The sequence below is a fragment of the Amblyomma mixtum genome, chromosome 6 (genome assembly GCF_055824585.1).
Source record: "Amblyomma mixtum isolate Tamu chromosome 6, ASM5582458v1, whole genome shotgun sequence".
Lineage (NCBI taxonomy): Eukaryota > Metazoa > Arthropoda > Arachnida > Ixodida > Ixodidae > Amblyomma > Amblyomma mixtum.
The window spans coordinates 125,398,778-125,415,600 of NC_143017.1; the positions used below are offsets into that span (position 1 = coordinate 125,398,778).

General features: G+C 44.4%; 1 protein-coding gene across 1 annotated transcript in view; it reads right to left on the minus strand.

Moving 5' to 3' along the window:
• Nucleotides 1-16,823, minus strand: part of LOC149340287 (nose resistant to fluoxetine protein 6-like) — a 31,763-nt gene that overhangs the window by 3,562 nt on the left and 11,378 nt on the right. Inside the window, exons 3-14 of the mRNA XM_089549033.1 lie at nucleotides 9,021-9,132; nucleotides 8,337-8,421; nucleotides 6,759-6,841; nucleotides 6,210-6,389; nucleotides 5,596-5,689; nucleotides 5,211-5,297; nucleotides 4,357-4,522; nucleotides 3,694-3,776; nucleotides 2,637-2,759; nucleotides 2,069-2,189; nucleotides 1,065-1,254; nucleotides 38-180 (exon numbers count right to left, since the gene is read on the minus strand). Of these exons, the coding sequence (XP_089405159.1) occupies nucleotides 38-180; nucleotides 1,065-1,254; nucleotides 2,069-2,189; nucleotides 2,637-2,759; nucleotides 3,694-3,776; nucleotides 4,357-4,522; nucleotides 5,211-5,297; nucleotides 5,596-5,689; nucleotides 6,210-6,389; nucleotides 6,759-6,841; nucleotides 8,337-8,421; nucleotides 9,021-9,132 (1,467 nt within the window). The remainder of the gene's footprint in view (nucleotides 1-37; nucleotides 181-1,064; nucleotides 1,255-2,068; nucleotides 2,190-2,636; nucleotides 2,760-3,693; nucleotides 3,777-4,356; nucleotides 4,523-5,210; nucleotides 5,298-5,595; nucleotides 5,690-6,209; nucleotides 6,390-6,758; nucleotides 6,842-8,336; nucleotides 8,422-9,020; nucleotides 9,133-16,823) is intronic.

Sequence of the window (16,823 nt, forward strand, 5' to 3'; positions counted from 1 at the left end):
CCCTTGCAGGCCGAGGAATGCTCTCATTGCAACTCACCACTCCGAGCATAGAGTAGTAGATCCTCTCCCTGGAGACGAAGCACATGACGACGAAGTAGGGAAGGTGCACCAAGTATACGCCGAACGACAGCCGGCTGAGTGGCACGAACGCACCCCATGAGAGGAATTTTCCGATGAAGCCTGTGGCATTTGAAAGAAGAACTCGCTTTAAGAGTTGCGTGCTTCAGGCAAACACATCTCTGCGAAATATTTTTAACTCGAGTTATCATCTTTGACAGTCTTGCGCTTTTAGTATGGTAGCACTGAAGTCCCCTGAGGCGAATATGGAGCGTGCGGATAACCACGTACAGGACTTGTGAAGCGGAAGCAGTGACATGAAATTGATTTCAAGCAGTACAGTGGCGAAATCAGCGCTCACAATAATAATCATCTGGAGGGGTGGAAGTATGTATTGCAAATAACAAAAGTTTACGGTATGAAAATGTGCAGGAAAAAATATTTCCACGCAGTCACATACGGCGATTGCGTGAAATTTCAGGTATATTGGGTGAATGCGAATAATAAATTGCTCCCTTATTATAATATTTCATCGACTGTCAACAGCACCAGGCGAATAGGTTGTCTATTGAGCCAAGGCTACAATTTTTTTTTTCCTCGAAAACATGTGTTCTGTAGGCTTCTTCAGCCGATACTGCATGAAAATCGCCGCATCAAGTGGCTTTGCAGTAGCGGAGTCACAGGTGCTTAGCCCTACACGGCTTTCCCTCATAAGAATGGTCTGCAGAAGTCTGCAAACTTCTTATAGACTCTATTGCCTTCCCATAGATATTCCTTTTTGTCTATTCTTGGTCTATAGACTGTCTATAGACAAAAGCCTATTAAAAGTGTATGGCCATAAATTTATAGATTGTTTACAGATTGTCTATAGCATTTGTATTGCTTATACACTATTCTCTAGGATTTGACTATAAAGAGCCTATAGACTTTATAGACAGAAATCTGTGGGCAGTCTATAGACTGTCTAAAAAAAATTTGTAAGGGTTGAGGGGAATAGGGTAACTCACCTCCTCGACCTCTAGCACAGGCGATGACGAGCCAGCAAAGGAATCCCGACCAGAGCAGCCGGTCGAAGAAGGCGAATGCCACGTCCTCCCATGCGCCCGGGTTTACCATGCCCGCGTTCCAGCGCCGACGGGCCAGAATGCAGGTGAGGGCGCAGGCAGCGCTGGCGCACCATAGCACAATCTCCGTCGCCTGTTGACAGAATTCGAGCTCATGATGTAACTGTTTCATTCAAGCAAGGCGTTGCGCTCTTGAGCTATCAGACCGACTACTCAGAAGCACAGAAAAATGCCCAATTCTCAATTCATGTTAAATTTCTAGATTTATATCCCATAGCTAAACATTTGGTGTAGTCAGTGACAAGTAGTGTTCGTGTGTACTGCCACTGAACAGTAGTTCATACCGCAAAGAACTTCTGCAAATGAGCATTGTTCGCTAGAATTTTGTTACTGCAAGCCAACACGGTCATACAGGTCAAATACGTAAGTGAGCATAAATTCGCGTGGAGATGTAAGCTTGCTTGTCTATTTCAAGTCTTCCAGTGTTTTTTCTGATTTTACTTCTGTACTTGTCTCGGCGCTGTGTTTATATTGGCTAATCTCATGACTGCGAAAGTAAGTTAAGCTTTCACGGCAAATCTCACTCAAAACTAAGAACAAAAACTTATTTTTGCCTGACATCGCATGCGTATAGAAATATTTTCAGGCTCTAGACGAAGTATGGACACATTTGTAGCATGTGGTGGCTAACTCCGAGCCTGAACATTTCATGAAAGGATAGGGTGTCTATTATATTGCAATAAAGAAATCGGTGAAAGGAATCAGTGCGTTATATCATTGTTTCTTGCGGCAAATTATGGCTTGCTTCAGTGCAGGCGGCAAAGAATTTAAGCTTTTTTAAGTATACTCCCTAACAAACACTTTAAATTGATTTATGTTCGACCCGTCAGCGTGCTACGCTGATTAGTGAGCGGTTATAATCACACTGTTACGTGCTTAGTACTTACCCGCGATATTTCGGCCTTCTTGTACTTTTGGAGAAGGAGCACAGTGACGCATCCGAGAAAGTAGCTGGCACCATGGAACGTTGGCGTCATGTACACTTCGTTAAACGTGTCTGCCATAGTCCTGCGCACGTTACCGAGAGACAAAGGTTAATGAACACTTGCTTGGAAGACCATTAATCAAACTCGGAAGCGAAGGCTTAGATCGTTGATAATCCACAGCTGTGTGTTGACAGTTACACATTGCGCACTAACGTTACCTCGTCAAAGAAATTTCCTGCTCATTGTTACCGCTTCGTTGCGAAGCCCAAAATCCGCTTAAAGCAACCTAGTTCTAGAGGCACACAAGTCTGTGAAAGTATAGGCAATGGAAGGTCGGCCTGAAGTGTACTAAGTGGCTTAAAGGTGCATGTAATTGACCTAAGATGACATGCTTCTGAATGGATTAAAGCGCGGGCTTTCCTCATCACCTAATGCAAATTGGCCCAACGTTAATACATTGCTCTCACGGGGACAACATGCTGCCATGTCCATTTCTGCGTGCTCAGTGTTGGATAGTTTTAACACTCACGTGAGATCACCGACGACCGACGGGATGACCGGCAGGTACTTTCCTGTCTGCATCTGCCAGGCAGAGAAGGCGCAGCAAAACAACGACAGGGCCAGGAATGTCCACATCATCCAAGTCTGCCGCCTGCAAGAACAGTGTAGGATTCACTAGTGTGAAACTTCGTGGCCCATATTTATTTCATATGTTGTTTTTCTAATGAACTTGCGCCACATAGAGAAACTGAGGCTGTTAGTGCTTTGTTCACCAACGGAAAATGGTTTGGTTTATTATGGTTTAACGTCCCAAAGCGACTCAGGCTGTGAGGGACGCCGCAGTGAAGGGCTCCGGAAATTTCGACCACCTGGAGTTCTTTAACGTGCACTGACATCGCACAGTACACGGACCTCTAGAATTTCGCTTCCACCGAAATTTGGCCCCCGCGGCCGGGATCGAACCCACGTCTTTCGGGTCAGCAGCCGAGCGTCGTTACCACGGAACCACCGCGGCGGGGCGACCAAAGGAAAATGTGATACAGCTAAAAAGAAAAGCAATTAGGAAGGGAACTTTACTGCTGCCGTTACACTTCAATTAAACCTTTCATCTTTCTGCTGACCTTGTCTACTATTTAAACGGTATTACTTTTCAGTTTCGAAGTATAGCATGCTGCCTGACTACTCTTCTTTTCGGAACTGTCAACATTTTCCTTATACAAGCAGCGAGTCCTGCACGAGGCGTACAAAACTGCACCACACCTGTTTGCATTAAATGTTACATCGTGGCTGTGCACTGTGACCGTTGATTTGCCCTTTTTTCTGTTTTTCCTCTGAGAGCTACTCTGCAGTGATGTAGTGCCAAAGCTTGCTAACGTATGAGAGTGTGTGCAATCGATGTAACCATTCAAAGTAATTATAATTCATGTGGACTTCCCAAATTCGGCTACAACTGTCAGCAATTCCGGAAAAAGCATAAAACAAGCGGAAAGGTTCTTCAACATAAGCTGTGCCCTGCCCTGCACTGCGTTCAAATTGCGACTAAAACCGGTTTTATGGCTACAAATTTGAATCAAACTGTAAATTACTTTCTCAGAAGAGCCAGGACGAAAACGCAGACCAGAAACAGCTGGAAATCTGTAGACAGGTACCAGAGATGGGCGAAGCATTCCTGTAAAAAATTTAAAAAATAAAGATAAGTGTCATGACTATGAGAAACTCCTTGAAATTGATCTTGTAGTAAATTCTTTCCGGTTGCAAACAGTATTGTGAGTGATATGTCACTACTTTTCAGTGAGAAATCATAGAATAATGACTTGAAAACTTTACTCCGAATTAAATCTGCTTCCAAAAATGTTAAAACTTGAGCACAAGTTTTTCCAGTCATTGATTTCCATGACTATTTTTCAGATGCAAACGAAAGTTTCCAATCAATGCGAAAATATCGTCCTTGCCAAGGTCCTTGCTTGCTTGCTTCTTTTTAAAAACGTACACCAACCAATGCCCGCTTGGCGACTCGAATTTTGTTTTACGGCAATAAAAAATAGTTCTTTTTAGGCGTTTTTAGGCAATCGTTCACTCCCAATTCTTCAATCGATGGATGGAAAGACGGATAAATTAGTTCAGTAATTCACCTATCGGTTGTTAACGTGATCAACTATACATCTATCTATTCAATTAATTGTAACCAGTAAGCTGCTAGACATAATAGCACTCAAGAATGAGTCAAAGGAAAACTAAAATATACAAACCATGTCGCTGGAACTGTAAAAGTTGCGCACTTGAAGAAGTAGCTGCCACCAGCGTTGGTGCACCTCTTCGTAGTAGCTGTCGAAGAGCATCTTCGAGTTCGGGCCGTAGAAGAACAGTGGCGCCAGAAAGAAGGCGAGCATGACGTAAGCCACCGGAATCATTACCCTGCGAGTCGCGAAATAGAAGAACGCAGAGTTTCACAGAAACGCCAACGCACTATCGAAGGTTATATTTTGTTTATAGCCTTAGTACACTAAATTCGCTTCCCGTCAGGGAATACAAATATCTCGGTGTTTACTTGACCAGTGAATCGTCACGGCATAGGCATGTCAAATGTATTACTGCTAAGAAGGGTTGTGCTAAGCAGAAATACTGTTTCCCTCTAGAAACTAAAGAGTTCTTATTTTATTCGTGTGCGAGGCCTTTACTAGAGTACGAACATACACTATGCGACCGTAAATATATATTTGATACAGCTAAACTGTAAAAAATCCAGAACTGACCTATTCATTCTTTTTTTTTTCAGTTGTTATCACAGAAATTTCAGCGTGTCATCAGCGAATTCATTATTATGGGACACAATCCATAGGCTCAGGTACAGGGTTGGTGCAATAACCAAGAGTGGTAAGTAAAATAAATAAGATTAAATGCAAAATAGCGAATGCCAGGTATAAAAATGGCACAAAAAATGATACAAGACCGTCCCGCTTAGCAAATCTCTAGTTAAGATCTACTAGAACGAGTGTTCCTTTTATTGAAATTAAGTTTTCCCGGGCATTTTTACGCTATGAAAGAAGCACCAGCATATGTGCCATACATAAGAATCTGAGAGACGATAGTTCGACCCACATACCTGATGATTCGCCTCGTCAAGGCAACTGCAATAATTATCCAGGCGCTCAAGTCGACCTTGATCACGTTGAAAGCCAAGAGGAATCCGCTGAAAAGTACGGAAAAGCCTGCTCAGTCGATTCAGTTGTCTATTCCAAGCACAACATAAGAACATTGATCTATACTGTATACGCTGCATCAGCAGTCGTCGACCGATCAGTGCCATTCAGCAAAAAGGTCGCTGAATGGCAGCATACACTTTCTCGAAGGTCTCTCTTGCCTTTTTTGCAGATGAAACTACTCAAGCGAATGCTTAGCTTACTTTCAACCTCGAACTCATTTGTGTTGACACTGATCTTACTGTTTGTGTAGAAAATTCACTTTTAATTTGCAGTACTTTGACATACCTGAGGAAGAAAAAGGTATCAACGCTGAGGAAGGCGGTAGAAAAGGTGCAGAAGAACCAGCTTCCTGTGGCTTCCAGAACGTTGGCGAATCTCGCTGTAACAAACAGACAAACATTCATAAAGCGTATAAACTTAACAATGAATAAAAAAAAGCATTCTGGTTACGTCTATATAAGCAAACGGAACACTTGCTTCGTTAATTGAAATATACCGTCTTCGCTGTACTAATATTTCTCTTTCGGAAAAACAATTTGTCATGTATTGTTGAAAACATGGTTGCTCCAAAACTGTCACATATTTAGAACTGCCTGACATTTCTTGGCCAACCAATCTGTTTCGTCGTCTAAAATGAATATAAAACAGCGTTGTTCTGTCACTGTCAAGCGAACAGCAGGAACAAGAAAAGCAACAGCCAGATTAACTGCGCTTCATAGTTAAAGAACTGCAACTTGGGCAAGATGCTTGTACTTCCTATCCCATAACAAAACCAGATTCGCGTACAGCGCACGTTCACAAAAACCACATGGCTCAAAGGAATTGCGCATTTGTGTTTTCTAAGGTTAACTGCTAGCTGGTACAACAGAAAGGAAAGAGTAGTAAATTGTGCTGCTCACAGATGATGGGATCGAAGGCCATTGACGTATGCCCAAGGACAATCCAGAACAAGCTGAAAAACCGGAGGCCGTGCAGGAAACGATAGGTGTAAGCTTCGGACTGGGTGTTTCTCGACACGTAGAGCAGGATGTTCGTATTCCGAGGCACCGAAAAGGCGCTCAGAATTTTCACCACGATAGCTGTGCGGGAGGCAAGGTTTCGGGAGGTAAAGAACAGAAAAAAGACGCTTGGTAAGTGACCGTCTTGGGAATACATGTGTAGACTAGTAAACCAGGGAATGCTTTGGCTAACGCTTCGGCTGCCTAATTTAGTAGGTGAGCGTGGTTGATTCAAATATTTCGGAGCAATGTAGCTAAGCAAAAAGACGGAATTGGTTGAAAATTAATAAAAGTAATTATACAGAGCTTATTCTATGCTCTTTGCAAGAGAGGCGGGAGCTGCATATGGACGAGACAGACAACTTGTAACAGGAAAATTACCGCTTTGAAGCCTGTCGCTAGTGGGCTGATAGTCGTCGCCGTAACGAATGTTAACGATGTGGTACTTACTTCTCTTAATGTTCTTCTTCTTGGCGTAATGGTCGAACGTAGTGCTGAGGATCACTAGGAGAACATTTACTCCTACCAGAGCTCTGAGGAAGAAACAAAAGAAACAGTACTCATAAGCACTGCGGAAGACGTGATTTCATGGCGAGCAACGCGCACTAACGATTTCGGCGTGTGTTGCTAAATGCTTCACCTATTACAGAACCATTTCACCGATTGAATGCTGCTATGATCGTCACGCGTTGGTGGAGCAACTTGGTAGATTACACCTAAACGATTCGGGGGCGCTGCTTCACGCTACTGATCGCTTAACATTGCGTTCGTTACCTTAGGTACAGAAGAGGCAGAAGTGCATGCGGGAGGACTGAAAGGAAAAGACAAAAGCCATTGTGGAAAGGGTAGGGAGATTACTGGCGGTTAGAAGGAAAGGCAATTGTAGCCAACACACAGCGATCCTCTGCATGATTGATCAGTCGACGTAAGCATACCAAACTTTAAAAGATTACTATATAGCATTGCACTGCAAGGTATATTCATCTCGGCTCATGATGCAAGACCGCAAAATGGTGGGGGGAGGGGGGGGGGGGGGGGGGGGTTGTCGCGCGTTTGAAATGGGCGCACGTGCCTTTCAGGCATGGAGGCTGATGAAAGCGTGTTAGATAACGCTGGTGCTGAAAACAGTGCCGCGAACGATGTGGGCCAATGATGAGAACGCTGGGTGGATGTATACATGAATCAAGTAACAGCCACCAAATCAAGATGTGAGGGCAAGAGCATTCTAAATACCGAAATATGCGATATAATAAAATAGTAGATGTCTTCCCTGCCACCACCCAAGAAGTACCCCCTACTTGCTGAAAATGAACATTCTGGAGCGGCGTCGCCAAGACGCGACAAACCTTTTTATGCGTTGTAGTCGGATGTTAAGACGAAAGTAAACATGGTGCTGCTGCCTACGCACTCGCACTCGTAGCTGTATAGCCTCAGAAAAAATTGAGTCGGCCATAATTGCGCATTCAAGGTAAGGTAGAGGCTGTTTTCTTTTATAAACAGAGAAGTGCTTAGCGGTGTAACCAAAACATTCGTTGAACCATCATGTGGTCGTTATGTAATACCTTTAATGTATGTTATGTAATGCCTACAACCAAGCGGATTTCATATGAAACAAATCTAGAAACTACATCTATGAAAGGACAGTGGGAGAATTGAATAAAAAGTATGGGGCTTTGCTTTATTCCGCAAGCTTTATTCATCTGCCTTGAATATCAACGCTGATCTCGACTACACCCTGACCATTAGGGCATGAAAGCCGGAAGAACGCCCAGAACCGGTTCCCGTTAACATTTTTTTTTTCTTCTTTAAACACCGCCACCTGAGCACCGTGCCACAAATACTTGCCGGGGTGCTTTGGAATCGTAGAAGGAAATATTTTCTGTGGAGCTCGACACAGGCCGCGAAAGCAAAAAACCTCGTGCGCATGACATTGCAATGTTTTTTTTGCGTGTGTGTGAGCGAGCAGGGGTGAGGGCAGCGCTGTAAAAATGCTTATTAGCCAGAATTGAATGATGGGCGCATACTTACATGAGTACAATTTGGAAGGTCGTGATTTGCTGAGCCTCCCCGGTAACGCAGTCGGTCACCGTGATCTTGGCAATTCCTTCTCCGACTGCACCAGTGAAAGAGATGTTTGTGCGTTAGCATAGTTAGTAGTGGTTGCTATCTGGTATTTCATAAAAAATTCATCGAGAACGCTAGTAAGTGGTAAATAAGGGAGTCAAGTACGCGGCATGAAGCAGAGGGAGTCATACTTTTTTCTGAATTAGATATCTTTCAACACACATCCTATTTCCTTGTGATTTCTCACTCGAAGCATCTTTCTTGCTACATGATCGATTTTCATCGTTAGATTCAGTTTCCGCCTTTGCACAGTACAAACGCAACATTCGCTCGTACGGGCGGCATTCACAGGCATGAGCTTTAGGTAACTTCCGGAGCGACCTGCAAATTCGACCGAACTAATCATGACCTCTTAAGAAGTGCTAACGTTTCCGTACCGGCACTTTCTCACAATGTGAGTCAAGCCTTGTGTGAAGCGTCCATGACAAACGTTTCTATCCAGATATATTTACTGCAGTTTCGTTCGGCTGTCTCGATCTATCACAAGCTCGTATTTTCTATGCGCAATGAATGCCGGACAAATTTGTTTCGGCACGCCAAAAAGTTTTCCACCGCTCTACTTTTGCGGTAACCATAAACAAGTCTCACTTGTGCTTGCGATGGCCTGGATGTCGTCTCTGGAGCAGTCAGACATGGTGCAGATGCCTACCCGCAGGCCCCTCACTCGTTCATCGTCTAGAAGCTGGAACAGCTCGGAGGTCTGCGTGCAAACAAAGCGACACATTAGAGAACAGCCAAAAAGTGAAAACGGCATGTCAGTATGAGATCTGTGATGTTTCTGTATACAGTGGCCACACGAAATGATGTTAGAACACCATACCATAATTTGCGTCCATTGAGGTTATTATTGCTACATATCAGTTCCTTCCATGCAGAGTGTATTCATACATACGAAAACAAATATTATTATACTTGTGTATTTCTGCAAGGATAAACATTTCTGGGTGTCTCCGTAAAGAAACACCGCTCTTTGCTGCCCACTTCACTACAAATTCACGTATATTCTTTAGTTTCTTTTCTTTCACATCGTTTAGGATCTTTCACCTCGTAAAATGGCATTGAAAGGGCCTGTACAAACGTCTCCTTTAAGCTGAAGACCCAACAATTTGCAGCGGCTTTGTTGTTTCACACCTTAATGCTGTCTTTTACGGTAATAATATCGATAGTGCAGTGATTCCCCAAGAACACGCACTACAGAAGCAACCGAAAATCTTCTCTGTGGGTGTACCAACAGTTCTTATCAGTTTCAGTGTCGTAAGGCGCTCAGAACCATCGCATATATAGAACTACTAAGCCGTGGAGCCTTGGTGGCCTACCAAATTATTATTAGCAGATTTACACATCATGATAGATTCGTTGCAACGGTCTATTTTCCGCATCACGTGTAGCTTTTGTCAAACATGTGATACACTCCGCGTAGGTCGTGTCTTTTGTTTCAATATCGCGCATTAGTTTTGGTAAGCCCCTTTGTACAATTATGTCGCGTATTACCCCCAGTTTTATCTTCCCTGAGGTCGAGGATGGAAGGATGACAATGATGCGCTTAACTAAGGGTCATAATAGTTAACATCGCAAGTAATCGCCTAATAGGATGTTTCATCAGAGCAATTTCTTACAATTTGCTTCAGTGTTTCGCCAGTATTTCGCCTTCATGCGCAATCCGCTTTTATCGCGCTGGACTCCGTGTTTCCTTGTAACAGACGCCCACATCCAGGAGAAGTGACGCACAAAAGAGATGGGAAAGTCCCGGTCGCTATGCCGCACTCCGGAAACTGTTGTGTGTTAAGTTCTGACGAACGTTATTACGTAAGTGCCCATAATGAGCGCAGCTGTATTTCATTTTCCTGATGTCCCCATTGTTGCTTTCACGTCGACATGAAAGCAAGCCATCGAAATGGCCAATGCAGGAACACTGATGCGCAGCGTCGCTAACTTGTTGTTGAAGTCATGTTTCAATAGCATAAAAAGTGATAAAGCTTTTGTGAACATGATTCCGGCAGTAAACAGAAGGGGATGCTTCTGGAATAATAAGCTCCCTGTACTAGACCGTGCGCGAGCTCTAACACTGTAGCTGTGTCATAGGTCGTTGAGGAAATTTTTTTTCTTCTCTTTACAGCAGTGCTAGACGCGGTGTAGTACTGATGTAACGAGCAGTTTGTAGTGAAATCTTGTGTGCGAGTGAATGACTCCTTCAGTCGGCTCACTTTAGCCTTTGATCTCTTTATTTTATACAACAATTTTGTTATAGTCGACTCTCGAAATTCATACTGAAGACCGAAAACTTGTTCCAATTATGCGAGTCTTGCACTAAGGGGAGTCTTTTCAAACACATATCATGCTGATGCGGCGAAAGCACCAGTTCAAATAAACCGGTATTTCGGATGAAGCGAGTTCTAATTACATCTATTCCACTCTATTTTGGCTTTATTTGTACGAGTGCGGCGCCCCCATACCTTTTAAGAAAACCACATCATTCTTCTACCTCCTCAGTTCGTAGCTTCTACGTCGTCCTTTAACAACTGCGGCAAATTTGGCAACCCGGTACTTTTCCTTAGCGAACTTTTTCACGCGGAGGTAGCTTAAATGACGCTTATGACTAATTCTATTGCGTAAGTGAAATTCATGAGCCCTTTAACCCCTTCGTCAATGCCCTTACCAGAGTGAAAATACCGCACTATTAGCTGCTTCGTTTCTCCATGCTGAACGCTACATGCGAAACAGGAAACGGGTCTGATCGCGCAGGCGAATGCTTGCCGAGCGCAGGCGCCAGTCACGCGCCCACTCGTAGGCGTGACGATGAGCTGATCGCGCTCGTCACGATGCTCCTTCCTGACTCTCCGAGAGCTAGCTGCCACGCGCCTTGCCCGCGACGCGCGTTCACGGTGTTACGAAATCGCGCGGCGTCCCGGCGGTCTGCGGTGTGTAATGACTAGTTGAGATTTCTCGCTTGCCTTCCCTGCGTCACCGGATGGGTACATCCGATCAGCGACGAAGAGAAGCACTGGCTTACCCCACTTCACGACATTTTATACTGAATGGCCTACTCGCTCCAGTTCAAACCGATCGATACCGGTTTGGTTAGAATGGCATTGTAGAAATACCCAGTGGATCGTGCCAAGATGCAATGCGTCAGCGACGCTGGGATTGTGAAGGCCGCCTCAAAGGGCGTCATAGCCTTTATCAAAGCGGTTTCCTGTGTAGTGCTTCGGTAGTACGCTTTTCCGCGCAGGGCTTCAATCTTGTTGTTCATACTTCTTTCATTCAAGGTTTTCGCTTGATGCTTCAATTTGTTATTTAATTCCATAAAAAAGGGTGAATGTTGCTTAAAACTGCCCTTGCGGCACACTCTTGATTCCATGTAGCTTTCTCCTAGGCCTTCGTCAAGCTGCTCGGTTACATTTTAGTACAATATTTTGTTGAAACAAAATTTAATCGCATTGTTTAAAGGCGCCATAAAGCCGAAAAACGGACAGTAGCGCGCCTTCTGTGAAAGCGAATTTGAAACGCACTCTTTCACGACCTCTAGGATATAATAAAAAGCTTTGAATATACATTTCTGTAGTAAAAGATGCCAGGAAAAGTACCTGAAGCACTAAAGACTAGAGTACGGCAGCGATATACGAATAACCAACTGGCCGAGCAAAGTATCAGCCAAGGACAAAACAAGAATAGCTCATGTCTATATACAGTGTTGTGTTGTTCTGCCTTTTTGAGACCATCAGTATTACATTGTTCAAGATGTCATTACATAATTTAAAATAATCACATAAGCAATATTTTTTTTTCTGACAGCGTCTTAGAATTAATCTGTAACATCAGTAATAGTACAGTGCAGCAGAGATAATCTTACAATGGTTATTACCGCGCTAAAATTCTTGAGGAAAAAAAAAGAGCCCTAGGTTATTTTAAATCTCCGCTTCGGCCTCGACAAAATTGGAGAAGTGTCTCTTGTATCAGCACCTAATTCAATTAGTGCCGGAAAAAAAGATGCTGGCGACGATGGAGGAACTTTATACTTTTGTTCTCCGCTAGAATAACAGATGTGCATCAGAGAAACCGAGCCAAGCTTCGCTCCTAAAACTACTTCGTCACTCGGCACAGAACATAGAATGGGCAAGTGCGGGTGCTTGCCGTCACGAAAGTACCGCGTTCTTCCCTTGGGCGCACTTCTGCGACAATTAAGTAGCTGCAAGGTTACATCCTCCTACACTAATGAAGCACAAAGACACGTGCAGGCGCACTGCACTTGTTTCGGTTTGATTCTTTGATTTGCTCTTCTCGCTTTTTCTTAGCTTTCGATCGCGTGTTCAGCATCCTTGCTTCGCGAATATCGCCCATCATTAAGCAGCACAATTTACGGGACACTATATGGACTCAGGGCTGCACACGCCTTACAATCAAGGAACTCGATATAGCAGGCACATTCGATGCCTTAGTGGGAAGAAGGTATACCGTCACGTAATCCTGGTCGTTGGCAGCGCGAACTCATAAGGAAACGAGTGCGATTGCTACAAATCACCGACCTGCTTGCAACGAAAAGCAACCTTCAGGGGACCGTGGTTTGTACCGGCTGCGCTTTCATTGGTTGACGTGAATTGCTTGACAGCTGGACATCCCTGCTGCTGCAATTGTGAAGCGTCAATGTCTACTCGTGACTAGCGCGGTGTCGCCGCAAGGCATAGATTCCCTATATGGTCTTCCTCAGCTCAGCTCACTTAAAAAAACTTATGGCCCATTGATTATTTAGTGTCTAGCGGAAGGATGCTTAGAGTTTAAACGATGCAGCAGAGCAACTTGAAACCGCAATGCTCATGGGTTTCGTTCCTTGTAGTTTTGATTCATTCGTCAAACCGGTAACGTGCCATTCAGAGAGAATGAGAGTATGAAAAAGAAAAGCCAGCGCAACTTTGATTTAGTTTTACCACATCTTTTCATATGAAATGATGATATATAATGAATGACCTGGTTAGAGATAGGCATGCAGCCTCGAAGCCCTGTAGAAGCCGGAGAAAGCGGCGAAACATTTTGAAATCGCAACGTGCGTACGAAATACAGGAAAACGTTTCCGCTAACGTATGCGGCGGGACTGAGTTCGGTGGCGCAGTAATTCTTCCGCGTACTCTGCGCAGCGTGTTATCGAAGAATCAACTTCCTCGTGTCGACTACTGTAGGTAGTTCTTGAAAGCCCCAAAGCTACTCCCTAGCAGACCAAAGTCTGATCATGATTATGCATTTCACACGTAAAAATTAGCATCGGGAGGTGTCAGTCTGAGTTTAATTTAATGTTATTTGTCGTTGATGGTGCCTTTCCATAGTACGCTGTGCTATATCTTTGTCTTGCAGAGTGAATGAAACCTGGGTAAGGATGATTATTATTGATGCATTTGGAGCCACCAAAAATTTCGTGCATCATGGGAATCCAGGACATCCAGCTGCGTTAAAACAAGCCCTTATTTTAGGTTACATGAACTTTTAGCCTGTTGGCGGCCGAAATGTGTATGGATTTGTTTGGATTTGTATGGATTTGCGCTAAAAGCCTTTACATTACCTAGATGAACCAACTCGCCCAGCAGAACGTGTTACCGGATTTGTTTCACAGTTCTTTTCAACAAACTTGTTTCAAAGTTTGATGTCGCTGACATTACCTTTATCTTTTACATTGAAGCCAAAACTGATATGGCTTCAGCACACCCCTACATCGATGGAGACAGAACAGACATCTAAAAAAAATTTAAGCTACCGCTATGTCTACGGAACGGCTTGTGTCGAACATTTTCTAGCCTCCTCTATAACCGAATTGTACTCGCTTTATAACAAGCGGCAGTGCAATGTCCTATTGTATTTTTCTACCGTTCCCCAGTTTCGTATATCTTCTTGCCGTAAAGTACAGTAGAGAGATTCCGGGTGATGCTTAGTCGGCGACGGAGCGGACAACGTCATTTCCTAGCGGTAGCGACCTCATTGGATCCCCACCTGCATTTTAGATCTACTACTCACGCGCCAAGACCACTTTAAAAGAGCTGTTCACCTGATAAAGGTCCACTCGCTAAAGTCCGCAAGGTTAATTATAAAGTCTATATACATCGGCCTGCACCCACTTCGTCGCGGTATCTAACTTACTCCGTGTATGAGGCAACGTCCCTTGAGGGAGCGGCTAAAAGAAAAAAAAAATGAAAAGCCTGCGACCCTACCACGAGATGTATACGTGTCCGGTAAACCGTAGACTCGAAGTTACCTACGGTGGGCGCAATGCAAAATGCTTTTCTCTGTGTGCAACTTCTTGCGAACGCCACGTGGCGACGCAGGAAACGTGTTCCACCTGAACCCACTTCGAAAACACCGCATCAACCGAAGTCGAGATCCGACCGATCTCTGAGCAGGTTGTCGCCACAGTTGCGTGCACTTTCATTGAATCCTTTACTGCTTTTAGGAAGTTTTTGCTCTTACAGAGTCCTCTAAGGTGCTTATGCAAAGAATTCTTATGCTATGCTCATGGGATAATGCAGCGAACTTTCATTTACCAACCCCCGTGACCGCTTATTTTGAAACCCTGCCTCTGAGGGCTTGTTGCCGCAATTAATTTAGCAGGCCGATAAAGGAGGCTTTGTCGAGATATAGGAGATACAAGAGGAAGAGTATGAGGAAATTTAGATATGTACCGCGTTTTTTTTTCAGTGACGAGAACGTTACATACGAGAACCAAATGCCGGCTGGCGAATAGTTGTCAAGGAAGAGCGCGGTAGACGTAGGTAATCGACATCATTGGGTTGTAGAATGCTGCACACAATTTTAAAGAAGGAAGCCGAAGTAAATGCCTTTCCCCTCTTCTCATCACATCGCATAACTTTTTCTCTTTACCGTATGCCTGGCGTTTCCTTCGTTGTGCGATAAGTCCCCCAACTTCACTGCGACGGTCGTCGTGAACTCAAGAGGGACACTCAATTCGCAGTCCCTCCGTGTACACCTGCAGAAGACGATAGCGAATCCAATCGCTTATATGGCTGACACGCGTCACTGTTTCCTTCCCGCAGCGTATATACGGTGAGCTGTCTCTCTCTCTCTCTGTCTCTGCACCAATCGCAAACCTTTGGGTGCGTACCTGACCGTTGGCCTTGCCTCCCTCACTCGGTCACCCACCCGGCGAGAGAGCGCGGATGTCCCAGTGCGGCGGCTCGGAAGAACAGGCCATCTTCTCATAGCCCCTCGACTCACCCCGAACGCCTTCTATCTCTCGAGGCACGTGTTGACTAAACGTGCCTTCTGGGGCGCTCGGCATTCCACAGAGTTCATTCGGAACTTCCTACACACGCCGGCATCTTTGCACGGGCAGGTCGAAGACGCCAGGGCGAGGGAGACGTTTCGCAGTTGCTTAAAATGGTGTAATTCTAATGAAGTTCCCTTCGCGCATTGTGTAGGCGCTATACATTTGATACATAAGCACGCATAAGAGAATTAAGAAAGCACAATGGGCTCCAGATCATTTAGATTCATACAGCGCAGCTGGCAGATATCTCAAAAAGTTACCACGTTCCAGTTGCGCAATTCGCAGGAAACTTGCTTGCAGCGTAGTAGCCGCAGGAGGAAGGGTAATAATCCAACTATCTAAAGTATGCGCACAATTTGGAATCAGACGCGCGGCATTTTCTTTTTGTTTTATTTTTGCTTGGCTACTTAAACGCCGTTTCAACCACGCAACAAGCCATTAAGAGCTTTCTGCGCCCCCTTGATATAAATGGCGACAAATGTACAACTTCAAGCCGTTATCTTTAAAATTGGCTTGCTTCCAGCCAAGAACCGGGAAAAAGCCCGTGAGAAAATTTTCACCACTCTCTCTTTGTTTTGTTGTTTTTCTTCTAATTCATGCATACTCAAGATAGGGTGCAAATTTTTTCTCGCTGTTTTCTTTTCATTTTCTATCGATAATCACATCACTTCATTAGCCTAAAGACCCCCAAATTTGGGAGCGTTACATAAGTGCTGGGCACAGGAATAAGCATACATTGATGTACAAAATACTATCGGTTAGACGTTGTACAGTTAGAAAACGAGGATGAACATGTGGTTGCAGTGACGTCAAACCGAACGTCGTTACAATCTATGGCTGAGCGAAAAAAAAAAAATAATGATGCAGCGAACGTTGTGATGAGATTCACTGGTCACTGACCATGGTCAAACAAAAACAAAAATGACGTTTCGGGAGCGCTACGGCTCCCTTGCGGGAGCCATGATTCCTGACCAGACGGTATGCCGTCGAACCCTTGACTACAGCGAACGTAGTAGTATGAGTGTGTGGATCGGCAACTATAATATAGGGGAGGACCGATGCGGATTAAAATGCGTGCCGTATGGCTGACGTAGGGCGCAGTACGAAGTGAGAAGTAAGAAAAATCG